General features: G+C 39.4%; 2 protein-coding genes across 18 annotated transcripts in view; one reads left to right on the top strand and one right to left on the bottom strand.

Annotated features, from left to right (window-relative positions):
- The window catches only part of LOC108386194 (ATP-dependent zinc metalloprotease YME1L1), a 37,346-nt gene extending 32,353 nt beyond the window's left edge, over positions 1 to 4,993 (bottom strand). For 3 of the 8 annotated variants that reach the window (XM_073229069.1, XM_073229066.1, XM_073229068.1), the window contains exon 1: positions 3,925 to 4,167. Coding sequence is in view for 4 of the 8 variants with exons in the window: in XM_073229066.1 (XP_073085167.1) it covers positions 3,925 to 3,957 (33 nt within the window). In the remaining 4 variants the exon portion in view is untranslated. Of the gene's footprint in view, positions 1 to 3,924; positions 4,168 to 4,542; positions 4,787 to 4,855 lie in introns of those variants that run through there. The other 5 variants (XM_073229065.1, XM_073229071.1, XR_012127949.1 and 2 more) reach the window with 4 other exon arrangements.
- An 84-nt stretch (positions 4,994 to 5,077) lies between these two features.
- Positions 5,078 to 27,425, top strand: part of LOC140847782 (serine/threonine-protein kinase greatwall-like) — a 39,020-nt gene continuing 16,672 nt past the window's right edge. For 8 of the 10 annotated variants that reach the window (XR_012127947.1, XM_073229064.1, XM_073229060.1 and 5 more), the window contains exons 1-4: positions 5,078 to 5,279; positions 7,590 to 7,727; positions 16,975 to 17,114; positions 17,806 to 17,894. Coding sequence is in view for 9 of the 10 variants with exons in the window: in XM_073229064.1 (XP_073085165.1) it covers positions 5,094 to 5,279; positions 7,590 to 7,727; positions 16,975 to 17,114; positions 17,806 to 17,894 (553 nt within the window). In the remaining variant the exon portion in view is untranslated. Of the gene's footprint in view, positions 5,280 to 7,589; positions 7,732 to 16,974; positions 17,115 to 17,805; positions 17,895 to 27,425 lie in introns of those variants that run through there. The other 2 variants (XM_073229063.1, XM_073229061.1) reach the window with 2 other exon arrangements.

The following is a 27,425-nucleotide window of genomic DNA, read 5'->3' as shown; positions in this document are numbered from 1 at the left end:
TGGCCATGTGCATCAGAAGTATTAGAAATACATGCATTTTACTGTCCCAGGAGTCTAATTTCTAGGAATTTTAAAAAATGATCTCATAAATGCTTGCGTATGCATAGATCACAATCTTCATCAAAATACTTAAAATTAGTGGAAAGCTGGAAATTAGAGGAGTGACTAAATAAATAACAAAATGAAGTATTTCAGACTTGTTTTTTAAAGTATGACAATAAAGAGAATTTTATGCTCATCGACTTTCCTACTGCACCATGCTGGTCACCATTATTTATACATGGATTTTTGCAATAGCCTCGTAACTACTCTCCCTGAATCTGCTGTATCAAAACCAAAGCCAGATAGATGTCATCCTCCTTTGCTCAAAACCCTCCAATGGCTTTTCTTCTCATTTACAATAAAAGCCAAAGAAGCCTTCACAGCTCTTTTATTACCTGCCCAAATTCACCCACTACCACGTTGCCCTCCATTCTCTCTGCTCTAGCCACACTGGCTTCCTTGCTGTTCCTGGAACATGCCTGGCAGACCTTCACCTCAAGGACTCTGCTTGGCTATTTATTCCCTCTTGTCCAGTTAATTACACAGCTTGCTCTCACACTGCCTCAATTCTTAACTCAGAAGTCATCTTTTTGCAACCCTTTTCACTAGCCAACCTACTGCAAGTTTCAACAGACCTCCCCTGCAAATATTCCTTATCCTCTCTGCTCTATTTTTCTTCTTGACACTTTTACTATCTAACACATTTATATATTTACTTATTTATCTATAATACATTATTTATTATCTGTCTGAACCTGTTTTATGACACTAACCAACAATTGCTGGACTCCTGAATTCAATGCAATTCTGACACTAATCACCCAGTGTTAGTGCAGACTCCACAGGTAAGGGCTCTGTCCCACAAGACTGCTCCCATTTCAGATGCCTGTCACAAGTCCCAGGCCACCCATATTTCTACCAGCTATAAATCAGGGATTCCCACAGCCCCTTCTGCAGGTTCCATAATTTGCTAGAACAGCTCACACAACTAAGGAAAAATACCTACATTTAACCGTATATTATGAAAGACAGAAATTAAGAGCCAGGTGAGGAGGTACACTGGGTGAGGTAAGGAAGGGTCATGTGTACCGCCCTCTTGCACAGAGAATCTTTGCCTCGAATCAACTTGTTCAAGAGTTTTTACAGAGCTCAGCCTCCAGGCCAGCCCTCCTCTCCCAGACGCTAGGAGTTTGGGGCTCAGAGTTTCCAACTTCTAAACACACTAGACCTTTTGGTGACCACCTCAAGTCCTGAGGCTATGCTTTCTAAGCACCCCACCCTGTATATCACCTCATCTGGCATAAATCCAGGTATGACCCAAAGAGTCTCTTTAAAAATAACAAGACAGTCCCATCACATAGGAAATTCCAAGGGTTTTAAGAGCTCAGCCAAGAACTGGGAACAAAGACTAAATATTTACTTTTTATTATACCGCACTCTTCCTCTAGGATGTAAGTTCCATGTGTCAAGTGAGTTTGTTTCTCCATTTCACTTTATATAATTATTTAAGGTAAAATGTTTTACATCATATTCACATAATTTACATACATTCTGTTTTTCTCTACTTTATTCAACGCTATATCCCAGTGCAACAATGCACACCGTAGAGGCTACATACATTGGAATAGATAAATATATTAACTGGGTTCTTACTAGAGGCCACAGTTTTAATTACGTGTTTTGACTTAAGCTATTGCCATAAACATTAGCTACTATGATACTTCCTATTTAACTGATGAAGACAGCAAGAATTTAGATAGGTTCAGTGGCATGTTCAAAGTCACTCAGCAGGTAAACAAACACAGGAGCAAGAATTCCAGCCAGATAATCTGACTTCAGGCCCCAGTTAAAAACATTCATCCCATTGTTACTGATAAATAAGTAAATTCACAGTATGGTGTTAAATGAAAAAAAGTAGGCTGTAAAATCATAATATCTTTTTGCAAAGTATGCACACACATATTTCTACACAGATAAAAAGCATTTAAGAATTTTAAAATGGGATCTCTGAGTAATGAGATTATGAGTTACCTTTATTTTCTTAATTACATTTTTCTTTTCATCATTTTTGGTAATGAACACGTATTATTTTTAGAGTCAGAAATAATTAGTTCTTATACAGTAATCAAGTTATTTTAAGACATTTTCTATTTCTTTGAAAAGTTTTAAAATTTTATTTTAATTAGACATATGTAAGAGATGGTTTGATCACTTCTCAATGAACAAGTTCACCTTCTGTGCCTTTCCTAATTTTACAACTTAAAGTCAAGTGTACTCAACCAATTAAACAACCAAGCAAGACTTTTAAATGTGTTTACCATCTTACACACCTTAAAATGCATAAGGGTCGTGGAGTATAACCACAAAGCAAAACTAAAGGGAACAACACAGCAGCAGACTCACAAACTCAAAGAAGGGACTAGCAGTTACCAAAGGGGAGGGAGAAGGGGATTGAGAGGTATTATGATTAGTACACACGGTGTGTGGGGGGGGATCATGCAGAAGACAGTGTAGTACAGAGAAGACAAGTAGTGATTCTGTGGCATCTTACTACACTAATGGACAGTGACTGCAATGGGGTATAGGGGAGGGACTCGATAACATAGGTGAATGTAGTAGTAACCACATTGTTTTTCATGTGAAACCTTCATAAGTGTGTATATCAGTAATTCCTTAATAAAAAAATTATATCACTCCATGATTAAAAGCATTCAATGGTTCCCAACACACTTAAAGTGTAATCCAAAGTCCCTTATTACAACTCCCTGTGTGAACTGCGTCAAGGCCTCTCTCCAACCTTATTTCTGTCATTGAGCCATTTAATCACCCCCGCTGTAGCTGCACTGGCCTTATTTCTTTGTTCCCTCAATGTGTTAAACTCTTCCCTATCTAAAATATCCTTCCATCTACCTGGGATACCTGTTCACTTCCATTCACCCTTCATCTGGCTACTACACATCTTTTACTTTAAATCATCACTAAGATTCTATCCACATTTGTTCTGTCCACCCGGCACATTGCTCATGTCCAATAACTAATCACTTCATTTTTTAAATTATCCAGCCAGTATAAACAAAAAACAAAAAACAGAACAAAACCAAGGGACTGAGAGTTACACAAAGGAACACAGTTACATGAAAACCAAGAGACAAAAATGTCATAAAATTTATTTTAAAACCTGAATGTTTAAAAAAAAACATTCATTGGTGAAACAGAGCTCTCAAAAAAAAAGAAGCTATCAAAATGTTACCATCAAGAAGGATTTTTAAGTGAACCAAGAACAAAACACTGTCACAAGTGATTACTCCTGAAAAACGCTAATCACAAAATTTTGGATTCATTTTTCTCTGCTCTGTCTTTTGCTTTACAAAGAGATGGAAAGCAGGCCGATTCAAAATTTGAACTGCAAGCAGTCAATAAATTGCAAACACGTGTCATTTCTAGTATTTTTTAAAGCTCTCGTGAAAGATTGCTCAAGTAATTATAGCATGCTTGGGTTAAATCCCACTTAAAGGAAAAGAAAGGTTGTGAATACCAGACCTTCAAGACAGAAAGGGAACATTACTTGCTTCCTTTACATCTAGGGCAAAAATGTTTCCTCCACCCCAGAGGATCTGGTACTGAACAGTGCCTGATGGATTCTCCAGCAAAAACTCCACAACCAACTCGATAGGCCAAGGTCTCCATCACACGCAGATCATGCCTCTGCTTCACCATCAGCCCTTTACTCTCTCGTCCCTGATCCCTTCTCAACCCCAAGACTCGCTTTGGGTTAACCACTTCCCTCCAACCATCCCTTAACGAAACTGCGTCCACAAGACACAAACGGCAGGCAGCTGCGGGCTGCGGCGGAGAAAAAAAGGGAGCAGATGCCGGACTCACCTGGGGCTGCACCGTGCTCGAAAGGGAAAACATCTCCTCAGAGCACTCGGCGACCTCTCCGCGGGCCAGCGGGGAGGCGCTGAGCCGTTTTTTCTCTCCTTTTTCTCCCTCCCCGACCCTCACTCTTCCTGGGAAGGGAAAAATGGCCTCCCTTCCTACGGCTGCTACGATTTACAATCTGCCCCGGAAGGCAAGGCTGTAACGCAACAGTACTTCCGGGGCACGGGAGCGCCCCCCGCCGCCGTTTCCGCTGCCCCCGTGCCCCACTCCGCCCCGCCGCCCCTCGGGGCTTGCCCCAAGGTTCCACCTCAGGGAGCTGGCCTTTCGCCCTGGGCTGCCCGCATTCGCTGCACCCCACCCCCGAAGTAGTGGACCTGCACGTTGAATAATACAAGTGCTGGGTCCCCAAACCTCTCCGGCTGCAGTTTTCTTTTTCTTAAGAACTGTATCGCCCCTGTGCAATCTTTCTACAATTTCCTTAGCATCTTCCAGGGTATTCTGTTCCGACTGGGTCTTGAACCTGTGATACCCCTTTTGCTACAATTTAGTGCACTTTACCTTCCCCACAATAAATCCAAAGCTTTTCCCGTTTGTCCTGTTTTTAGTTAGGCAACTTACATCCTGTTTAAAATGCCAGCTTACAAAGCTAGCCACCCGCTTCCTGTTCATCCAGTTTCTTCACATTCTGATTTCTATTCGTCATCGCTGTACTCAGACCCAACTCCTTTACATTTCGGGAGGGGACGGGTAGGAGCTCGCGAGGGAGTTTTAAAAAAGGTTGAGGGGCAACGAGGGCAGGGTCGCCCCAGCCTCGTTGGGAGCTCTGGTGAAACCCTTTAAGTCCCACGATTCAGATTCAGGTCACCCTTGGACCCTTTTGTTGTGCCTCTCTCGTCTTTATCGTTGAAGCCAGCGGGCCTTGGTCACTGACCTGAAAGAGGCTGCGGCCGTTCCGGGAGTCTCCCCGGCCTTGGGCACACTGGGTACTTCGGCGCCTACGAAGGGGAGGTGACGGGCGGGGCTGCGCTGGGCTGGGCGCGGCGAGCGCGGGAACGTCCCGTCGGCGGGCGGTGTGGGCGGGGCCTCCCTTTGAACCCTGTTGGGTGGAATTTCGGTTCGGCTAGGGGTCCTGGGCGGCGGCTGCGGGGTCCGCGTTGGGCTTCACTGCGATGGAGCCCACCGCGGGGAGAGAGACGGAGAGCGGGGGAGGCGCGGCGACAGGGGATTGCGTGCAGAGGGTTCCGGTGCCGAGACCTCCCTCCATTGAGGAATTCAACATAGTGAAGCCCATTAGCCGGGGCGCCTTCGGGAAGGTGTATCTCGGGCAAAAAGGCGACAAGTTGTATGCGGTGAAGGTAAGAAGTCAAGGTGTAAAGAAGAAAGGGAGTGTCCGGCCCAGCGGCCCTCCTTCCCGCCCCCCTGAATTGGGCAGGCCCCAGGGCCGCTGGAGCGGTGAGACTGAGGTCCCTTGGCTTGCCAAAGCCCCCAGAGCCCTGGAGCTGACCTCTCCGCTTGGGTAACCTCAGGGCGGGCAATACGGGTGTCTGCCCTTTTCGCCGCCCTTCTCTTCGCGCCGAAACACAGGAGACACCAGAACTTGGGCACCCCTTTTACTGATTTGGCCGTTACCTGGATTAAATTTGGAACAGTTATTTCCAAATTGCATTTTAATTCTATATGTTCGACATAGGTTAATTTCTTTTGTTATTGAGATAAGATTAACATAGAACATACTGAGTTTCAGGTGTACACTATAATGATTCAGTATTTGTACATATGGCGAAATGATCACAGTACATCTAGTTAAGGTCCGTCAGGACACAAATTGTTTTGTCTTGCTGAGAACTTTTAATATCTTAGCAACTTTCAAATAATACCATATTATTAACTATGCTGTGACACAGATTACTTTCCATATTAATAGAGCCCCATTTTTTTCTCTTCAAACCTTTCAATATAAATCTAGACTGTACTTTTAAAGACCTAAGCTGAAAGATGTCCTAAATCAGTCCTTTATCTTTGCAGCAGTGTATATATCATTCTGAATGCATTCAAAAGCTTTCAGTGTTTTGAAGCTGTTCTGGCCACCTTGGTGCCCATCCACTCCCATAGTTTCAGATCACTCACATTTCAGCACTGATTTGATTGGATGATGGGAAGAAAGCAGCAGTCTGAGTGCAGATGCAATTTCAGCCTCCTGTGGACACTGCTCTGGGACTAGCTACCAGGCACCTGGAAATTGTACTTGAAACAGTTTACAACCTGAACAATCCTATCCACCAAACCACTCTGACTCCTGTATTCCCTCTTTCCATTTAATACCACCACCATCATCTCTGCCATTCAGCCTACAAAATTGAGTCATTTTAACTTTACTTGATCTGTATAGCCTGTCTCTCAACTAGTCCTGTCCATTCTGCCTTTTATTCATATTACCCCTTCCATCCCAAGTCTGCCCAGGTCCCCATCTCCTAGGGAGAGGCAAGCTTCGAGTAAGTCGCTGTTTGCAGAAATCTCAAACCGTAAGCAAAATTCCTTTTGATGATGAACAAGCCTACCTGCAGGGCTGCAGGGCTGCTCAGAAGCCTGTTCGTTTTCCTTCATTTTCTTTTGGCCCAGAGGTTAAAAGCAGGAGGCAAATACAGTATGAAGGCAGAGAACCCAAGCTGCTTCTATCTGTTACACCTAGCACCTTGGCCTTTTGCATCTGGCTTTTCTTAGCATGCTGTTTTTGAGGCTCATCAGGCCCTTAGTTCCATACCTAGTCTATAATAGGCCCCTAACTGGAATCACTTTTATTTTTTCATGTATTCCTTAGGCTGTTATGTGCAAGCTAAAGTTCAAATGCCTTAGAAAAGCAGTTACCCTCCAAGTTCTGGCTTTGAATTTCCACTGTATCTTTCCCATATCCAGGCCAATTGGCTAGTCTCTGCATGATGTGTATTATTTTGTTTCTGAGCTTATGTTTATGCTGGCAATACTCTAATGAATCTTTAGAACGAATATGCCCTTTTTTTGGTAATTGTCCTGAGAATTGATCTCATTGGTACTGATGAATCACTTTAGTGCTCCAATTTTAATGTAGATTGTACTTTTCCTTCTGTACCAATTACCTTGAAACCTGAAAGGGTAATTAGTTATTTTCTGTAGGACAGCATTTGAGACTTAAATTTCAGGAGTTCGAGTCATTCTCAAGATTTTTTTCCCCTAGGCAAGAGAAACTTTCTACACTCTTCCTCTTTCTGATTCTATTCCCGTCCGTCAAGGAATCAGAAGGAAAAAAAAAAAATCTTACTAGCTACTGTTTCTCTGTGCCTAGATTCCTGATTATTTGGGGACTTATTAGGAATATTACTATCTTTTGGCTTTGTTAGAAGAACAGCAGAACAGGATCTTCTCCTAATATGTAGGGCAGTCGGGAATTTGTTTACTTCTTTTTCCTTCTCAAAAGGGAAGCGATACTTTTGCTACTTGATACCAAGATAAGCACTTCTATGTTGAGGAAAGTTTTTTTTTTCGGGCAGAGTTTCCTGATGACAATGTGAGATCCAAATGATATCTGCTTTCTCTCTCTGGTTGTTATCATGAAGGCATCTTTGAAACCTGGGAACACCTTATAATAAAAAATAAAGTGAATGTGTCTGTTGTCGTGTTATCTACTATAGGTTGTCAAAAAAGCAGACATGATCAACAAAAATATGACTCATCAGGTACAAGCTGAGAGGGATGCACTGGCACTAAGCAAAAGTCCTTTCATTGTCCATTTGTACTACTCACTGCAGTCAGCAAACAACGTCTACTTGGTGAGTAAGTAATTTTACATTTCTTTCTTCATCCTTTAATCACTGAATTCATTGACTTCAGATAGTGTCTGGGTTCAGAGTACCTAGGTTTGAATCCCAACTCCTAACTTACTAGCTTTAGGACCTTGGCCAAGTTACCAGGTTACCGCACCTGTTCTATTTGCCACGGTTTTCCAGGGTAAAAGAACTAATAGGGTGTCTGTGTATGTGTGGAGAGGGGGATTTATTTTAAGGAATTGCCCTGTGTGCTTGTGAGGGCTGTCAAGTCGAAAAACTAAAGAGTAGGCACACTGGCTATAGACCTAGGGAAGAGCTGATGTTGCAGCTCAAGTCCAAAAGCAGTATAGAGACAGAAAATTCCCTCTTGCGTGTTTGTTGAGGTGGGGGGCAGCAGTGGAAGGGAGGGAAAGACTAGGACACGACCTTGATCTTGTAAGGCCTTCAACTGAATGGATGAGGACCACCCATATTCTGGAAAGAAAAATCAGCTTTTACTCAGTCTACTGATTTAAATACCTGCGTAAGAACATTTAGATTGGTGTTTCACCAAATGTCTAGGTACTGTGGATTAGCCGAACTGATGCATAAAATTAACTGCCATACCTCAGTTTCCACGCCTGCAAAATGGAGATAATAATAGTCCATGCCTTACCTTGAAGGTTATTTTGAAGCATATGGAACAGTGTCTGAACATAGTGCCAGAATATTTTGTAGGCACAGGACATATACTCGACATACACTGTATAAAAGTTTGGTATATAATAAGGAAATCTACTAGGAACTGGTAAGTTTTGGGTGTGTGGACTTTGAGAGTTCTTGCTTTTCATTGAAAGCAACAGCTCAGTATTAATTCTAGTGAGGAATTTGAGGGGGACAGCAAGAGGCAAGGCCATTTTGACCACAGATTCTCAAAGTTCTGACTTCAGATAAGGTCTGTGGATTAAATGTTTGATAACTCCAGTAGCTTCCGTCTAGTATGTACAAATGGTTTTCTATGAATGAATAGGCCTTTAAAATGTAGAATTTAGACATGGGATATATGTGTTTATTAGCAGAAGGCTCATTCCTTTCATAATTTGATTGCCTTTGATGCTCAAGCTGTCTGTGACCCTGGAACATAATCGTGCCACACTGCAACTTTATGCTATACTGGCTTGAGACTGAGCAGAACTCTGATGTGGAAGAACATGATATCCAGCTTTAAGCTAAAGACCTGAAAATTCAGGATAGGCCATAAAAAGAGTCTGATCTAAAACTCCCTTGGTACTTGATGATTAAATCCACTCCTAATCTTTCAGTAAATCTGTGAATATATTTAGACTGATGTTAAATGTGGTTGCAAAGATTTAATGGGAAGGACAGAAAACTTTGGAGAGTAAAAAGTTTGTTGAGGACAGTGGTGAGCCCCTTTTTTGCATTAGGACTAATTCAAGATAAACTTAAGTTTTTTACAAACCACAGTTGTTTCGATGAATGCATGTGAAATGTGATCATATTGTAAATGCTATTCTTCCACTTATTTTTTCCTTTTAGTGATGACCTCATCTTTTTTAATGACTGCATGGAATCCCATGGATTTATTTATGAATTCCATAATTTTTTTAGTGAATGCCCTACTGTTGAGTTGATTTTGTTTGTTTATTTGTTTGTTTGTTTGCTATTTGAAGTAACTCCAGTGAATACATTACCATGAATTGCAATCCATGGTTGTAATGACCTTCTCCGTGGGGAATAAGACCTGGTGATGCTGGGGGGGAAGGATTTGGAGTAAAGATACAAATTTGTATTAGAAATCACCCTCAGAGCAAGACTAAGTACAGCCCTTCAGGAAACCCCAAGGATCTGAGAAAGCATGAGATGGGGGTTTACTTTTCAGCATGATAAACTGTCTTGAACAAGTCCAAAAAGCATATATATATAGTAACAGTAAGAAGATGAAAACCAAATACTGTAAGAATAATTGACTTTCTGTCTTTTAAGCCACTGGTTGGCAAACTGGCCCAGTTTCTGTACAGTGCTTCTTCAGTGGAGAAATCTGATATCACCACCTTAAGTCAGTGGTCAAAGTTAACATCACCAGTAATAGAACACGCTAACTAGGTGTCTCATCTGGTGTGAATCAGTAAGGACTCAGCATTGCATATGCCAAAGATGCGTAGCATGACTCATGAGGAAATAATCAAAGGTCATGAAAGACTTCCCTCCACCATGCCCTAAAAAAAAGCAAAAACCTGTTCTGGATTAAAGGAGACTAAAGAGACAGGAAAACTAAATACGATGTATGATCCTGGTTTGAGCATAGGAAATGAGGAAAGATGCTAAATGAGGCAAAATCAAGATAATCAGAGAAATTTCTTTACATTAAACAACATATTTGCATTTACTTCCTTGAATTTTATTACACTGTAGTTATACAAGAATATCATTATTAGGAGATATGTGATGAAGAATTTAGTGGTTGATAGGGCATGACTTCTTCAACAATATTCTTGAATAACTCAGCAAGAATTTTTTTTATTAAGGTATCATTGATATACAATCACATGAGCAACATTGTGGTTACTACATTCACCTATATTATCAAGTCACAACCACAAACCCCATTAGTCACTGACCATCAGCATCATAAGATGCTATAGAGTCACTACTTGTCCTCTCTGTGCTACAGTGTCTCCCCGTAGTTCCCCTTAATCCCCTTATCCATCCCTCCCCACCCACCAGCCCCAGTCCCGTTCCCTTTGGTAACTGTTAGTCCATTCTTGGGTTCGTGAGTCTGCTGCTGTTTTGTTCCTTAGTTTTTGCTTGTTCTACCCCACAGAAGAGTGAAATCATCTGGTACTTAACTTTCTCCACCTGGCTTGTTTCACTGAGCACAATATCCTCTAGCTCCATCCATGCGGTTGCAAATGGTAGGATTTCTTTACCTCTTATGGCCGAATAATACGCTATTGTGCATATATACCACATCTTCTTTATCCATTCATCTACTGATGAACATTTTGGTTGCTTCCATATCTTGGCTATTGTAAATAGTGCTGCAATAAACATAGGGGTGCATATGTCTTTTTGAATCTGTGATCCTGTTTTCTTAGGGTAAATTCCTGGGAGTGGAATTCCTGGATCAAATGGTATTTCTATTTTGAGTTTTTTGAGGAGCCTCCCTACTGCTTTCCACAATGGTTGAACTAATATACATTCCCACCAGCAGTGTAGGACGGTTCCCCTTCCTCGACATCCTCCCCAGCATTTCTTGTTTTGTCTTTTGGATGTTGGCCATCCTAACTAGTGTGAGGTGATATCTCATTGTGGTTTTAATTTGCATTTCTCTGATGAATAGCATCTTTTCATGTGCCTGTTGGCCATCTGAACTTCTTCTTTGGAGAACTGTCTCTTCAGAACCTCTGCCCATTTTTTAATCGGGTTATTTGCTTTTTGGGTGTTGAGGTGCATGAGCTCTTTATATATTTTGGATGTTAACCCCTTGTCAGATATGTGATTTACAAATATATTCTCCCATACTGTAGGATGCCCTTTTGTTGTACTGATGGTGCCCTTTGTGGTGCAGCAGCTTTTTAGTTTGATATATTCCCACTTGTTCATTTTTGCTTTTGTTTCCCTTTTCCAGGAAGATATGTTCATGAAAATGTTGCCCATGCTTACATTCAAGAGAGGTTTCCCTATGTTTTCTTCTAAGAGTTTTATGGTTTCATGAATTACATTCAGGTCTTTGATCCATTTCAAATTTACTTTTCTGTATGGGGTTAGACAATGATCCAGTTTCATTCTCTTCCATATAGCTGTCCAGTTTTGCCAACACCAGCTATTGAAGAGGCTGTCATTTCCCCATTGTATGTCCATGGCTCCTTTATCATATATTAACTGACCATATATGTTTGAGTTAATATCTGGACTTTCTATCCTGTTGCACTGGTCTGTGGGTCTGTTCTTGTGCCAGTACCAAATTGTTTTGATTACTGTAGCTTTGTAGTAGAGTTTAAAGTTAGGACGCGAGATCCCCCCCACTTTATTCTTCCTTCTCAGGATTGCTTTGGCTATTCGGGGTCTTTGCTGGTTCCATATGAATTTTAAAACTTTTTGTTCCAGTTCTTTGAAAAATGCTGTTGGTATTTTGATTGAAATTGCATTGAAACTGTAGATTGCTTTGGGCAGGATGACCATTTTGACAGTATTAATTCTTCCTAGCCGAGAGCGTGGGATGAATTTCCATTTGTTAGTGTCTTCTTTACTTTAATTTCTGCTAAGAGTGTCTTGTAGTTTTCAGGGTATAGGTCTTTCACTTCCTTGGTTAGGTTTTTTTCCTAGGTATTTTATTCTTTTGATGCAATTGTAAATGGAATTGTTTTCTTGATTTCTCTTTCTGCTAGTTCATCATTACTGTATAGTAATGCAACAGATGTCTGCGTATTAATTCTGTTACCCACTACTTTCCTGAATTCCAATGTTAGTTCTAGGAGTTTTGGAGTGGATTCTTTTTGGTTTTTTATGTACCATATCATATCATCTGCAAACAGGGACAGTTTAACTTCTTCCTTACCAATCTGTATGCCTTTTATTTCTTTGTGTTGTCTGATTGCTGCGCTAGGACCTCCACTACTATGTTGAATAAAAGTGGGGAAAGCGGGCATCCTTGTCTTGTTCCCAGTCTTAGAGGAAAAGCTGATAGCTTTTCACTGTTAAGTATGATGTTGGCTGTGGGTTTGTCATATATGGCCTTTCTTATGTTGAGGTACTTGCCCTCTGTACCCATGTTGTTGGGAGTTTTTATCATGAATGTGTGTTGAATTTTGTCGAATGCTTTTTGATGTCTATGGAGATGATCATGTGATTTTTGTCTCTCTTTTTATTGATACAGTGGATGATGTTGATAGATTCTTGAATACTGTACCATCCTTGCATCCGTGGGACGGATCCCGCTGATAATGATGTCTGATCCTCTTGATGTATTTTTTAATTCAGCTTGCTAATATTTTGTTTTGTGTTTTTGCATCTATCTTCATTAGGGATATTGGTCTGTAGTTTTTTGTGTGTGTGGTGCCTTCTGCCTCGTTTTGATATTAGAGTGTTGCTGGCTTCATAAAATGAGTTTGGAAGTATTCCCTTCTCTTGTATTTTTTGAAAAACTGTATGGAGAATATGTATTATGTCTTCTCTAAATGTCTGATAAAATTCAGTGGACAAGCCATCTGGTCCAGTAGTTTTTGATTACTGTTTCAATTTCATTGCCGGTAATTGGTCTGTTCAGATTTTCTGTTTCTTCCTGGGTCAGTCTTGGAAGGTTGTATTTTTCTAGAAAATTGTCCATTTCTTCTAGGTTATCGTTTGTTAGCATATAGTTTTTCATAGTATTCTCTAATAATTCTTTGTATTTCTGTGGTGTCTGTCATGATTTTTCCTTTGTCCTTTCTGATTCTGTTTACATGTGTAGATTCTCTTTTTTTCTTGATAAGTCTGGCTACCAGCTTATCTAGTTTGTTTATTTTTCAAAGGACCAGCTCTTGGTTTCATATTCTTCTTCTATTCTTTTATTCTTCTAAATTTTATTTATTTCTTGTCTGATTGTTATATTTCCCTCTTTCTAATGAATTTGGGCCTCATTTGTTCTTCTTTTTCCAGTTTCAATAATTGTGAATTTAGACTGTTCATTTGGGATTGTTCTTCCTATTTTAAATAGGCCTGGATTGCTATATACTTTCCTCTTAGAACTGCCTTCGCTGTGTCCCACAGGAGTTGTGGCATTGCGCTGATGTTGTCATTTGTTTCCATATATTGCTTGATCTCTGTTTTAATTTGGTTATTGATCCATTGATTATTTAGGAGCATGTTGTTAAGCCTCCATGTGTTTGTGAGCCTTTCTGTTTTCTTTGTACAGTTCACTTCTAGTTTGATCTGAGAAGTTGATTGGTACAGTTTTGGTCTTTTTGAATTTGCTGAGGCTCTTTTTATGGCCTCGTATATGATCTATTCTTGAAAATGATCCATATGCACTTGAGAAGAATGTGTATCCTGCTGCTTTTGGATGGAGTGTTCTATAGATGTCTGTTAGGTCCATGTGTTCTAATGTGTTGTTCAGTGCCTCTGTTTCCTTACTTATTTTCTGTCTGGGTTATCTGTACTTTTGAGGGAGTGATGTGTTGAAGTCTCCTAAAATGAATGCATTTCATTCTATTTCCCCCTTTAATTCTCTTAGTATTTGTTTCACATATGTAGGTTCTCCTGTGTTGGGTCCATAGATATTTATAATGGTCATATCCTCTTGTTGGACTGACCCCTTTATCATTATGTAATGTCCCTCATTGCCTCTTCTTACTTTCTTTCTTTTGAAGTCTGTTTTGTCTGATACAAGGACTGCAACTCCTCCTTTTTTGTCCCTATTGTTTGCTTGACATAACTTTTTCCATCCCTTCACTTTTAGTCTCTGTATGTCTTTGGGGTTAAAATGAGTCTCTTTAGGCCACAGTTAGATGGGTCTTGCTTTTTCACCCATTCTCTAACTCTATGTCTTTTGATTGGTGCATTCAGTCCATTTACATTTAAGATTATTATTGATAGATATTTACTTACTGCCTTTGCAGGCTTTGAATTTGTGTTACCAAAGGTTCAAGGGCAGCTTCTCTACTATCTAGCAGTCTACCTTAACTCATTTATTACACTATTATAAACAGTCTGATTATTCTTTTTTCTCTCCCTTCTTTTTCGTCCCCCTCCACTTTTTTATGTTTGGCGTCATATTTTGTACTCTTTGTGTATCCCTTGACTGACTTTGTGAGTAGCTGATTTAATTATACATTTGGTTAGTATTTAGTTGGTGTACTTCCTTTTCTGTGGTTTTATTTTCTCTGGTAACAGCTATTTCGTTTTATGCACACTTTATCCAGAGCAGTCTCTTTAAAATACACTGTAGAGATGGTTTGTGGGAGGCAAATTTCCTCATTTTCCTTACCTGGGAATTGTTTAACCCCTCTTTCAAATTTAAATCATAAATTTGCTGGTAGAGTATTATTGCATCAAGGCCTTTCTGTTTCATTGCATTGAATATATCTTGCCACTGCCTTCTGGCCTGTACAGTTTCTGCTGAGAAATCTACTGATAATCTGATGGGTTTTCCTTTGTATGTGATCTTTTTTCTCTCTCTGACAGCTTTTAATACTCTGTCCTTGATCTTTACCATTTTAATTTTTGTTATGTCTTGGTGTTGTCCTCCTTGGGTCCCTTGTGTTGGGAGATATGTGGATTTCCATGGCCTGATAGACTATTTACTTGCCCATATTATGGAAGTTTTCAGCAATTATTTCTTCAAAGACACTTTCTATCCCTTTTTCTCTCTTCTTTTTCTTCTGATACCCCTGTAATGCATTTTTGTCCACCTGTTCTGTTTGGATTGGTCACACAGTTCTCTTAATATTCTTTCATTCCTGGAGGTCCTTTTTTATCTCTCTGCCTCAGCGTCTCTATGTTCCTGTTCTCTGATTTCTGCTTCATTTACTGTCTCCTCTACCTCACCTAATCTGCTTTTAAATCCCTCCATTTTTTGTTTCATTTCCGTTATCTCCCTCCTGAATCTGTCCGTAAGCTCTTGAATATTTTTCTGTAGCTCCATTAGGATGCTTGTAACTTTTATTTTGAATTCTTTTTCAGGGAGATTTGTGATTTCAGTCTCACCAAACCCTCTTTCTGGTGTTTGAGGGATTTTTGGATTGAACAAGGTTCTGCCTTTTCATAGTCCTGGAGCAATGGGAGTGGTGGCAGGCGAGTGGCGCAGGTGTCAGCTGGGAGGAAAAAGTCCCTTCCTGCTTGCTGGTCACCATGCCTCTCTCTGCTGTTTGTGCCAGTTAACTACGCACAGGGAGCAGCCTGTGGGTTAATCCCCTAAACTGCTGTGGGTGGGGTTGCCCTTGGGATGACCTAGGGTGATGGCGGGGGTCACAGTCGAGAGGTGCAGCACCCACGAGAACAAAGCTGTTTCGTGCTTCCTGGTCTCAGCGCCTGTCTCTGCAGTCTTTGCCTGTCAACTGTGTGCAGGGAGCAGCCTCTGGGTCTGGGCTCATTAGCCGTGCGCAGAGAGAAGCCTCTGCGTTAAGCTGGGTAGTTGCTGTAGGTCAGGCTGCCCTCCAGCTGGTCTGCCTCAATGGCCGGGACAGACAGTTTTCTCGCAGGTGCCTGCATGGTGGAAGGAACAGCAGGCTGCTTGTCATGGTGAGGGGCCTTGGGGCTGCGTTGCCAACCAGGGGGATAGGGCACCTAAAGATCCTGAAAGTTCCCAGCCTGCTGGGCTGAGTGTTCCAGGATGATTTTGTCCACCTTTCCTTCTCCTAAATCCTTGCCCCTTTAAAAGAGAAGTCTTTTAAAGCACCTGTTTTTCTTTTGTCCTAGGGCAGCCAGTTGTGGGAACCTATTCGCAATCTTAGTCTCAGACTTTGCTTTTCTGCCCCTCTTATCTCCAGAACACTATGCAGTGTGGGTCTGTGCTCCTGGGGTAGATTTCTAGGGCTGGGTATTGAGCAGTGCTGTGCTTCCTCTACCTCCCTGCTCTGATTCTTTTCCTCCCGCCGGTGTGCTGCAGTAGTGGGAGTCCTCCCACTACTTTTCCCTTTTCTGTGAGATGTTGGGTTCTCGCAGATGTAGACTGGCTGGTGTACCATTACTTCTGGTCACTCTCTTAGGAATGGTTGTATTTGCTGTATTTTCAAAATATATGTGGTTTTGGGAGGAGATTTCACCCACACTACTCACGTGGCCATCTTTTCTCCTCCTCTTCAGCAAGAATTTAAAAGTTATATATTAATACCAGTTTCTAATGTTGCCATATTTTTTAAACTGCTTATTCTGAACAAAAATACATGCATGTAAGAAATTTAGATTAATGATATTATTGTATTGTTATGTTTATTTTCTAACATAATTAGTGATTAGTGTAAATATTTACTTCATATTCATATATGTGGAGAGGAAGAGTGAGCAGATGTGGCAAAATGCTAAGAACTGGTGAATCTAGATGGAAGAGTATATGGGATATCGTTCTAGTATTATTACACCTTTTCTGTAAGTCTGAGTTTTTAAACAGCTTAATTTAAATGAAAAACCTGTGGCAACATGAGCAAACCTGGAATTAATGTGTACTGAGTAATACCAAGAAAATGTATCTATTGTAGAACTATGCTAAAAATATGCTCACATTACATTTAATAGTAGTGGTTTTGTTTGCCACATTTATATTCCCTTTTGATAGGTAATGGAATATCTTATTGGTGGGGATGTCAAGTCCCTCCTTCATATATATGGTTATTTCGATGAAGAGATGGCTGTGAAATACATTTCTGAGGTAGCATTGGCTCTAGACTATCTTCACAGACATGGAATCATCCACAGGTAAAGACTGACTTTTCTCCAAACTGTTACTAAAAATCATAGCTTATCAAATTTGTATCGGATATTTGAGTCTTAAATATTTGCATTACCACTTGCCTATTTACCTGGGTTATCTAAAGCTTGGTAGTAACTTCTGTGAGTTTAGAAATACAGTCAACTGTTTTTTTCGTCTCTGTGTGTTTTTTCAATTCGTTGTTTTGACTGTGGGTGTGCCATTTTATTTTCAAGAATATTGCATCTTTTCTCCACTCCTTTACCATCATACCAAGTGCTACATTTTATAACCCCAGCTGATTTACAGTGTTTTGCTTGGTGCAAAGAAAATCAGGTTATGTGGCTTTTCTCTTAAGGCTTAATCTTACCCTCCTTGAAAGAGGTAAATGTGATTTGACCAGGCTTATGGTTTATTTTATCTGATGAAGCTTATTTATTTTAATGGAGTATGTAATGAGTAATGCCAAAGACAATCTAGCATTAAATCCATTAACTTGCTTGTAGATTCAAATATACAAAAGATGGTTTGCTTTTGAGAGTTGTTTTCTGCACTTTGAAAGCCACCAATGAGTACCTTATTTTAGGGAAAATAAATAGGATTTGATTCTTCTGTAACCTTCTATTTTTTTCCCTGGTAATTCTGTTAGCAACACTAGCTGTTTTTTAGTTATCTGCTACTTATCTTTTGTATGCACAGGGATTTGAAACCAGATAACATGCTAATTTCTAACGAAGGTCATATTAAACTAACAGATTTTGGCCTTTCCAAAGTTACTTTGAATAGAGGTAAGAAAAACAGCAGGTAAGTTAACTTTTTAAAAATCCAACAAATTTTAGATGCTATGCTTCATTAACTTCCACTGTTTTCATTTTTAGTTTATAATGAATAAAATTTGATGATTATTTGTTCCAAGATAGTCTGGAAAGGTGTAATGGTAGTTTTTTCTGTTAAAGATGAAAAATGAGAATAAATATTCTTGAATGCTCAAAGGTCCTCAATGATCTTTGGATCTTCAAAAAGAACTCACTTTCTGTTCTTCTGACTTTTTATTCCTACTAAAATTTATTCTAACCAGTTAAACTTCAATAAAATGAGTAAAATAATTATAACATGATAAAAAGTTAACCCTTAAAGAACTTATTCCAATATACATGATAAACAACAGGCAAAGAAAATGAACACAGAATTCACACACACACACACACACACACACACACACACACACACACGAGAATGTATTAATTTCACTACTAGTGATGAGAGAAATGCTAATTTTAAAAAATAATATATACATTAATACACTATTAAGCTGGCCCCCAAAAAAGGCTAACTGGAGATCCAGTGTTAATGAGACTAAAAAGCACAGTAAGTTTTACTAGAGACATTGTAAATTAGCATAGCGCTTTGCAAATATATTTACCAGTGTGTTTTAAGAAACACAAGGCTTTCATTCTTTTTACCTAGTGACCTGTATTTTGGCACTTATTCTAAGGAAAGCAGTTGAAGGAACAATATAAGTGAACAAAATTATTTGTAGCGGCATTGTTTCTAATTGGGAAAAACTAGAAATTACATACATTTATCAAACACGGATAAATGATAACTCATTGACTTGGTGTCATAGTGCATTATGTATTGAATGGTAGTGGATAGAAATAACTGAATAGTGGAATTCAAAATTGAGCTTACAAACTAAAAACCATGGGATTATAATTATTTGGACAAAAGTACAGATCTACAATTCTTTGTCTATAAGGACAAATTTCAAAAACTGTTGAATACTTTAAGGTTTTTCATGTGTTAGGTAAAACCTAACCTGAGCTGATACAGGCTACTCATAGTTTTTATTAATCCCACTTCACTTGATGACGCATACTTTCCGTGAATGTATGAGTACATGGATATTTGAATACAGGTAGCTAGACGAGATGCCACTAGGGATGTTCCATGCTATGCTGTATGTGTATCACATTGCCTTTCTAAAACCTGCCAGTTTTTAAATTGTGCAGCAAATATACCTCCCCAGTTTGCAGATAAAATATCGGAAAAGGGAGGAGCCTAGATGGCGGCGTGAGTAGGGCAGCAGCAGTCTCCTCCCAAAACCATATATATTTTTGAAAATACAACAAATACAACTATTTCTGAAAGAGAGACCAGAAGGTACAGTGCAACAGCCAGGCTACATCTACATCTGTGAGAACTCAGTGCCTCACGAATGGGGTAAGATACAAGCCGCAGCCTGGTGGGCTCAAGCGCCCCCCACACCCTAGCTCCCCGGCAGGAGGAGAGGAGTCAGAGCAGGGAGGGAGTGGAAACCCAGGACTGCTAAATACCCAGCCCTAGTCATCCGCACCAGGAGCGCAGACACACGTTGTGTGGTATGCTGGATATTAGGGAAACGGAACAGTAAAATCTCTGAGCAGGACGCCGCAGCCGGCGACCCTGGGACAAAAAAAAGCGAGTACTTTTTGAAAGTCTTAAAGAGACAGGGGCTTCACAGCAGGATGGAAGCCTCCCGTCACACTCAGCCGAGCAGCTGGGAATCCCGAGGAAATTCAGGCACTCCAGCCCCGTGGGAAGCAGCGCAGCTCTGGAGCCCCTCACGGCGATACACAGCCTCCCGTCCATTCCCCCTCCAGTGCCACCCCACCATAGCAGGGAAACAGCCTGAGAGCTGCCGCACCCACAACAACTGCCCAGAGCCTCTTCTGCAGCCACCCTGGCCAGACTCAGAGGCCCCGCTGGTGCACACAGACAAAGGAAGCTGGGACAAGGCGCTAAGGGTCGCCGTTCTCGCAGGAGAGCACACCCAGCATACCTGCCCCGCCCCGTGGGACTCTGGGCTGTCCGGATGGTTGCCCCGCCCGCGTCGGTTCAAGAAATAAAACCAGAAGCTGCTCCCCATGTGCAAGTAACCAGCAGAGGCAGCCCGGCTAACACACATGCCAACTGCCCATGGACTTTGTTCTAGGAGGGCAAGGCGACCAGCAAGCAAGACCTCTATAGTCATGAAAAGGCAGAAGAGTCTGATCTAGGCCCGAATCACCCAGACAACCCCTGAGAAGGAGCCTGGGAAGATAGATTTAACCAATCTTCCTGACAAAGAATTCATCATAAAGGTCCTAACCATGCTGATGGACCTGAAGAGAAATATGCAAGTGCTAAAGGATCAAGTTAGGAGGGAGAATACAGAAATAAAACAATCTCTGGAAGGACTTAAGAGTAGACTTGGCGAGGTGCAAGAAGCCGCTAATGGAATAGAAATCAGAGAATAGGAACACAGAGAAGCTGAGGCAGAGAGATAAAAGGATCTCCAGGAATTAAAGAATACTAAGGGAACTGTGTGACCAATCCAAAAGGAACAATATTCACATTATAGGGGTACCAGAAGAAAAAGAGAGAGAGAAAAGGATAGGAAGTGTATTTGAAGAAATAATTGCTGAAAACTTCCCCAAACTGGGGGAGGAAATAGTCTCTCAGACCATGGAGGCCCACAGAACTCCCAGCACAAGGGACCCAAGGAGGAAAACACCAAGACACATAATAATGAAAATGGCAAAGATCAAGGACAGAGTTTTAAAGGCAGCCAGAGAGAGAGAAATGGTCACCTACAAAGGAAAACCCATCAGGCTATCATCAGACTTCTCAACAGAAACCTTATAGGCCAGAAGAGAATGGCATGATATATTTAATGCAATGAAACAGAAGGGCCTTGAACCAAGAGTACTGTATCCAGCACAATTATCATTTAAATATGAAGAAGGGATTAAACAATTCCCAGACAAGCAAAAGTGAAGGGAATTTGCCTCCCACAAACCACCTCTACAGGGTATTTTAGAGGAACTGCTCTAGATGGAAGTACTCCTAAGGTTAAATAGATGTCACCAGAGGAAATAAAATCACAGCAAAGAAAGCAGACCAAACAAATACTAACTAAAGGCAAAAAATAAAATCAACTACTCACAAAAGCAGTCAAAAGAAACACAAAGAATACAGAATAAAACACCTAACATATAAAAAATGGAGGAGGAAGAATAAGAAGGGAGAGAAATAAAGAAATATCAGACAGTGTTTCTAATAGCTCAATAAGCAAGTTAAGTTAGACAGTAAGATAGTAAAGGAGCCAACCTTGAAACTTTGGTAACCACAAATCTAAAGCCTGCAATGGCAATAAGTACATATCTTTCAATCACCCTAAATGTAACTGGACTGAATGCACCAATCAAAAGACACAGAGTTACAGAATGGATAAAAAAGCAAGACCCATCTATATGCTGCTTACAAGAGACTCACCTCAAACCCAAAGACATACACAGACTAAAAGTCAAGGGATGGAAAAAGATATATCATTCGAACAATAGGGAGAAAACAGCAGATGTTGCACTACTAGTATCAGAGAAAATGGACTTCAAAACAAAGAAAGTAACAAGAGATAAAGAAGGACATTACATAATGATAAAGGGCTCAGTCCAACAAGAGGATATAACCATTATAAATATATGCTGCCAATATAGGAGCACCAACATACGTGAAACTAATACTAAGAGAATTAAAAGAGGAAATAGAATGCAGTGCATTCATTTTAGGAGACTTCAACACACCACTCACTCCAAAGGACAGATCCACCAGACAGAAAATAAGTAAGGACACAGAGACACTGAACAAAACACTAGAACACATGGACCTAATAGACATCTGCAGAACTCTACACCCAAAAGCAGCAGGATACACATGCTTCTCCAGTGCACATGGAACATTTTCCAGAGTAGACCACATACTACGCCACAAAAAGAGCCTCAGTAAATTCAAAAAGATTGAAATTCTACCAAACAACTTCTCAGACCGCAAAGGTACAAAACTGGAAATAAATTGTATAAAGAAAGCAAAAAGGCTCACAAACACATGGAGGCTTAACAACATGTTTATAAATAATCAATGGATCAATGACCAAATTAAAATAGAGATCAAGCAATATATGGAGACAAATGAAATCAACAGTACAAAGACCCAACTTCTCTGGGACGCAGTGAAAGCAGCACTAAGAAGAAAATACATAGCAATCCAGACATATTTAAAGTAGGAAGAACAATCCCAAATTAATAGTCTAAAGTCACAATTATGGAAATAGGAAAAAGAAGAACAAATGAGGCCCAAAGTCAGCAGAAGGAGGGACATAATAAAGAACAGAGAAGAAATAAATAAAATTGAGAAGAATAAAAGAATAGAAAAATCAGTGAAACCAAGAACTGGATCTTTGAGAAAATTCAAAAAATAGGTAAGCCCCTAGCCAGACTTATTCAGAGGAAAAGAAAATCTACACACATCAACAGAATAAGAAACAAGAAAGGAAAAATCGCGACGTACCCCACCAAAATACAAAGAATTATTAGAGAATACTATGAAAATCTATATGCTAACAAGCAGTAAAATGTAGAAGAAATGAACAACTTCCTAGAAAAATACAACATTCCAAGACTGACCAAGGAAGAAACAAAATCTAAACAGACCAATTACCAGCGACAAAATTGAAGCGGTAATCAAAAAACTACCCAAGAGCAAAATCTCCGGCCACATGGATTTACCGTGGAATTTTATCAGACACAGAGAGAAGACATAATACCCATTCTCCTTAAATTTTTCCAAAAAATAGAAGAGGAGGGAATACTTACAAACTCATTCTATGAAGCCAACATCACCGTAATACCAAAACAAGGCAGAGACGCCACTAGAAAAGAAAATTACAGACCAATATCCCTGATGAACAGAGATGCAAAAATACTCAACAAAATATTAACAAACCAAATTCAAAAATACATCAAGAGGATCACACACCATGATCAAGTGGGATTCATCTCAGGGATGCAAGGATGGCACAACATTCGAAAATCCATCAACATCATCCACCACATCAACAAAAAGGACAAAAACCACATGATCATCTTCATAGATGCTGAAAAAGCATTTGACAAAATTCAACATCCATTCATGATAAAAACTCAACAAAATGGGTGTAGAGGGCCAGGATCTCAACATAATAAAGGCCATATATGATGAACCCACAGCCAACATCATACTAAACAGCGAGAAGCTGAAACCTTTTCCTCTAAGATCGGGGTCAAGACCGGGATGCCCACTCTCCCCACTGTTATTCAACATAGTACTGGAGGTCCTAGCCATGGAAGTCAGACAAAACAAAGAAATACAAGGAATCCAGATTGGTAAAGAAGACATCAAACTGTCACTATTTGCAGATGACATGATATTCTACATAAAAAACCCTAAAGACTCCACTACAAAACTACTAGAACTAATATTGGAATTCAGCAAAGTCACAGGATATAAAACTAATACACAGAAATCTGTTGCTTTCCTATACACTAACAATGAGATAGCAGAAAGAGAAATCAGGAAAACAATTCCATTCACAATTGTCAAAAAGAATAAAATACCTAGGAATAAACCTAACCAAGGAAGTGAAAGACCTATACCCTGAAAACTACAAGACACTCTTAAGAGAAATTAAAGAGGACACTAACAAATGGAAGTTCATCCTATGCTCTTGGCTAGGAAGAATTAATATTGTCAAAATGGCTATCCTATCCAAAGCAATCTATAGATTCAGTGCAATCCCAATCAGAATACCAACAGCATTCTTCAACAAACTGTAATAAATAATTCTAAAATTCATATGGAACCACCAAAGACCCCGAATAGCCAAATCAATCCTTAGAAGGAAGAATAAAGTGGGGGGGAATCTCGCTTCTCAACTTCAAGCTCTACTACAAAGCCACAGTAATCAAGACAATTTGGTACTAGCAAAAGAACAGACCCACAGACCAGTGGAACAGAATGGAGACTCCAGACATTAACCCAAACATATTTGGTCAATTAATATATGATAAAGGAGCCATGGACATGCAGTGGAGAAATGACAGCCTCTTCAACAGCTGGTGTTGTCAAAACTGGACAGCTACATGTAAGAGAATGAAACTGGATCATTGTCTAACCCCATACAGAAAAGTAAATTCAAAATGGATCAAAGACCTGAATGTAAGTCATGAAATCATAAAACTCTTAGAAAGAAAATAGGCAAAAATCTCTTGGACATAAACATGAGGGGCTTCTTCATGAACATATCTCCCTGAGCAAGGCAAACAAAATCAAAAATGAACAAGTGGGACTATATCAAGCTGAAAAGCTTCTGTACAGCAAAGAACACCACCAATAGAACAAAAAGGCATCCTACAGTATGGGAGAATATATTCATAACTGACAGATCCGGTAAAGGGTTGACATCCAAAATATATAAAGAACTCACACACCTCAACAAACAAAAAACAAATAATCCAATTAAAAAATTGAGAGGAGCTGAACAGGCAGTCCTCCAAAGATGAAATTCAGATGGCCAACAGAGACATGAAAAGATGCTCCACATCGCTAGTCATCAGAGAAATGCAAATTAAAACCACAATGAGATATCACCTCACACCAGTAAGGATTGCCACCAGCTAAAAGAGAAACAACAAGAAATGTTGGCGAGGTTGTGGAGAAAGGGTAACCCTCCTACACTGCTGATGGCAATGTAAATTAGTTCAACCATTGTGGAAAGCAGTATGGAGGTTCCTCAAAAAGCTCAAAATAGAAATACCATTTGACCGAGGAATTCCACTTCTAGGAATTTACCCTGAGAATGCAGCAGTCCAGTTTGAAAAAGACAGATGCACCCCTACGTTTATCGCAGCACTATTTACATTAGCCAAGAAATGGAAGCAATCTAAGTGTCCATCAGTAGATGAATGCATAAAGAAGATGTGGTACATATACACAATGGAATATTATTCAGCCATAAGAAGAAAACAAATCCTACCATTTGCAACAACATGGATGGAGCTAGAGGGTATTATGCTCAGTGAAATAAGCTAGGCGGAGAAAGACAATTACCAGATGATTTCACTCATATGTGGAGTATAAGAACAAAGAAAAAACTGAAGGAGCAAAACATCAGGAGAAACACAGAACCCAAGAATGGACTAACAGTTACCAAAGGGATAGGGACTGGGGAGGACGGGTGGGACGGGAGGGATAAGGCGGGTGGAGAAAAGGGGCATTACGATTACCATGTATAATGTGGGAGGAGGCACGGGAAGGGCTGTGCAACATAGAGAAGGCAAGTAGTGATTCTACAGCATCTTATTATGCTGATGGACAGTGACTGTAATGGGGTTTGTTGTGGGGAGGGGGACTTGGTGAAGAGGGGAGTCTAGTAAACATAATGTTCCTCATGTTATTGTAGATTAATGATACCAAAATTTAAAAACTAAATATATATATATATATATATATATATATATATATATATTTTTTTTTTTAAATCTCAAATGAGGAAAATGTGTATTAGGGAGATTTATTGATGATTTTAAATTGTTTTTATATTACAAGTTTCTTACTTTTCACATCTCATGATTTAAAGATCACCATCAAACGTTCTACATTAAAGTTAATATAAGCACTATGACAATCATTTGAACAAAATATAGACTTTTCTGAATTTGGTTTCTTTTGTTCCTTTTTTGATTGTGTTAAAAAAAGCTCATAACAAAATTTGCCATATTTACCATTGTAGGTATACAGTAAAGTAGTGTTAACTATATTCACATTTCTGTGCAACTGATGTCTACAACTTTCTTGTCTTGTAAACTAAAGTCTCTACCCCATTTTCCACTGCCCCAGTCCTGGCAACCACAATCTATTTTCTGAATCTGTGAGTTTGATTACCTTATGAAAGTAGAATCATGCAGTACAGATCTTCTTGTGAGTGACTTTGTATTACTTAGCATGATGTCCTCAAGGTTCATCCATCTTGTGCCATGAGCCAGGATTTCCTTCTTTTTTAAGCCCAAACATTTTCTTTTTCCTTTCACCTGTCAGTAGACCTGTGGGTTGCTTCTACCTCTTGGCTCTTGCAAATAGTGCTGCAGTGAACATGAATGTGTAAACCTCTCTCAGAGACCTTGCCTTCATTTCTTTCAGGGATATACCCAGTGTGGAATTGCTGAACTGTATAGTAATTCTATTTTAAAGCTTTTGAAGAACTTCCTTTGTCTTTTTCATGGGGCTGCTGTACTTCACATACTACCAGCAATGCGCAAGGGTTCCAGTTTCTCCAACATTTATATTCTTTCTTGATAATGGTTATTCTAATGGATGTGAAGTATATTTCACTGAATTTTTGATTCGAATTTTTTTTATTGATCACTAATATTGAGCATTTTTTCATAAGCATGTTGGACATTTGTATATCTTCTTTGTAGAAATGTCTATCCAAGTCCTTTGTCTACTTTTTAATTAGATTATTAATGTTTTGCTGTTACTGAGTTATACTTCTTTATGTATTCTCTATATTAATTTCTTATCAGATAAATGACTTCCAAATATTTTCTCAGTCTGTAAGTTGTCTTTTCATTCTATTGATTGTTTCTTTTGATGTGCAAATGTTTTTAAGCTTGATGTCCATTTTTCTATTTTTGCTTTTTGCCTGTACTTTTGGAATCATATCCCATATATCATTGTCATAATCCTTTTTAACACTTAATTGAAAAACATTCTTTAAGATGTTTATTGTTACCTGTTCATCATTATTTCATCAATGTGAGGTAGAAATGAAATTTGTTAAGTTCAGACTTTCAGTGTACCTTTTAAAGTCTTAGGCCAAATACAGAATATTACACTTCTCTTACCTTTGTTGAAATCTCAAGAATATAGTATGATACTATGTGTGAATGTTGAATTACTTTACAGTGTTATGCACTGAAACCTGATGAAAATCTGCATCAATTTTATCTTGACTTACACTTATGTTAGTTAAAATGAGGGGCCTATGATTTGTATTAATTCCTTAAATAGATTCTGATGTTCAAATTTAACTTATATTCCTAATATCTTGATCCCTTTCTTAGCTTTTGTTTTTACCACCTTCTTTTCTAATATTTGATTTACCAGGAATTATTTTGTTTCCAGTTAGATAACACTCTTTAGTAACTAAGTACACGGTAAAAAGCTAATACTTTGGGTCAATACACTGTATTCTCTTCATTCCAGAGCAAGACTGTTCTATCAGAGTAATGAAGTTTTTTAATAGGGAAATGTTTATCTTTAAAAATTTTTTAATTTAAAAGATTGTTTTACTCTTTGATCCCCTTCACCCATTTTTCCCACCACCACCCCATCTGTGGTAACCATCATTTCATTTTCTGTGAGATTGGTTTTGTTTTCTTTTGTTTTTTTAGACTCCTTACATAAAAGAGATAATACAGTAT

The sequence above is a fragment of the Manis javanica genome, chromosome 2 (genome assembly GCF_040802235.1).
Source record: "Manis javanica isolate MJ-LG chromosome 2, MJ_LKY, whole genome shotgun sequence".
In the NCBI taxonomy this organism is placed as follows: domain Eukaryota; kingdom Metazoa; phylum Chordata; class Mammalia; order Pholidota; family Manidae; genus Manis; species Manis javanica.
Note: the sequence above shows the minus strand (reverse complement) of the source record. Positions and strands in the feature narration are given on the sequence as shown.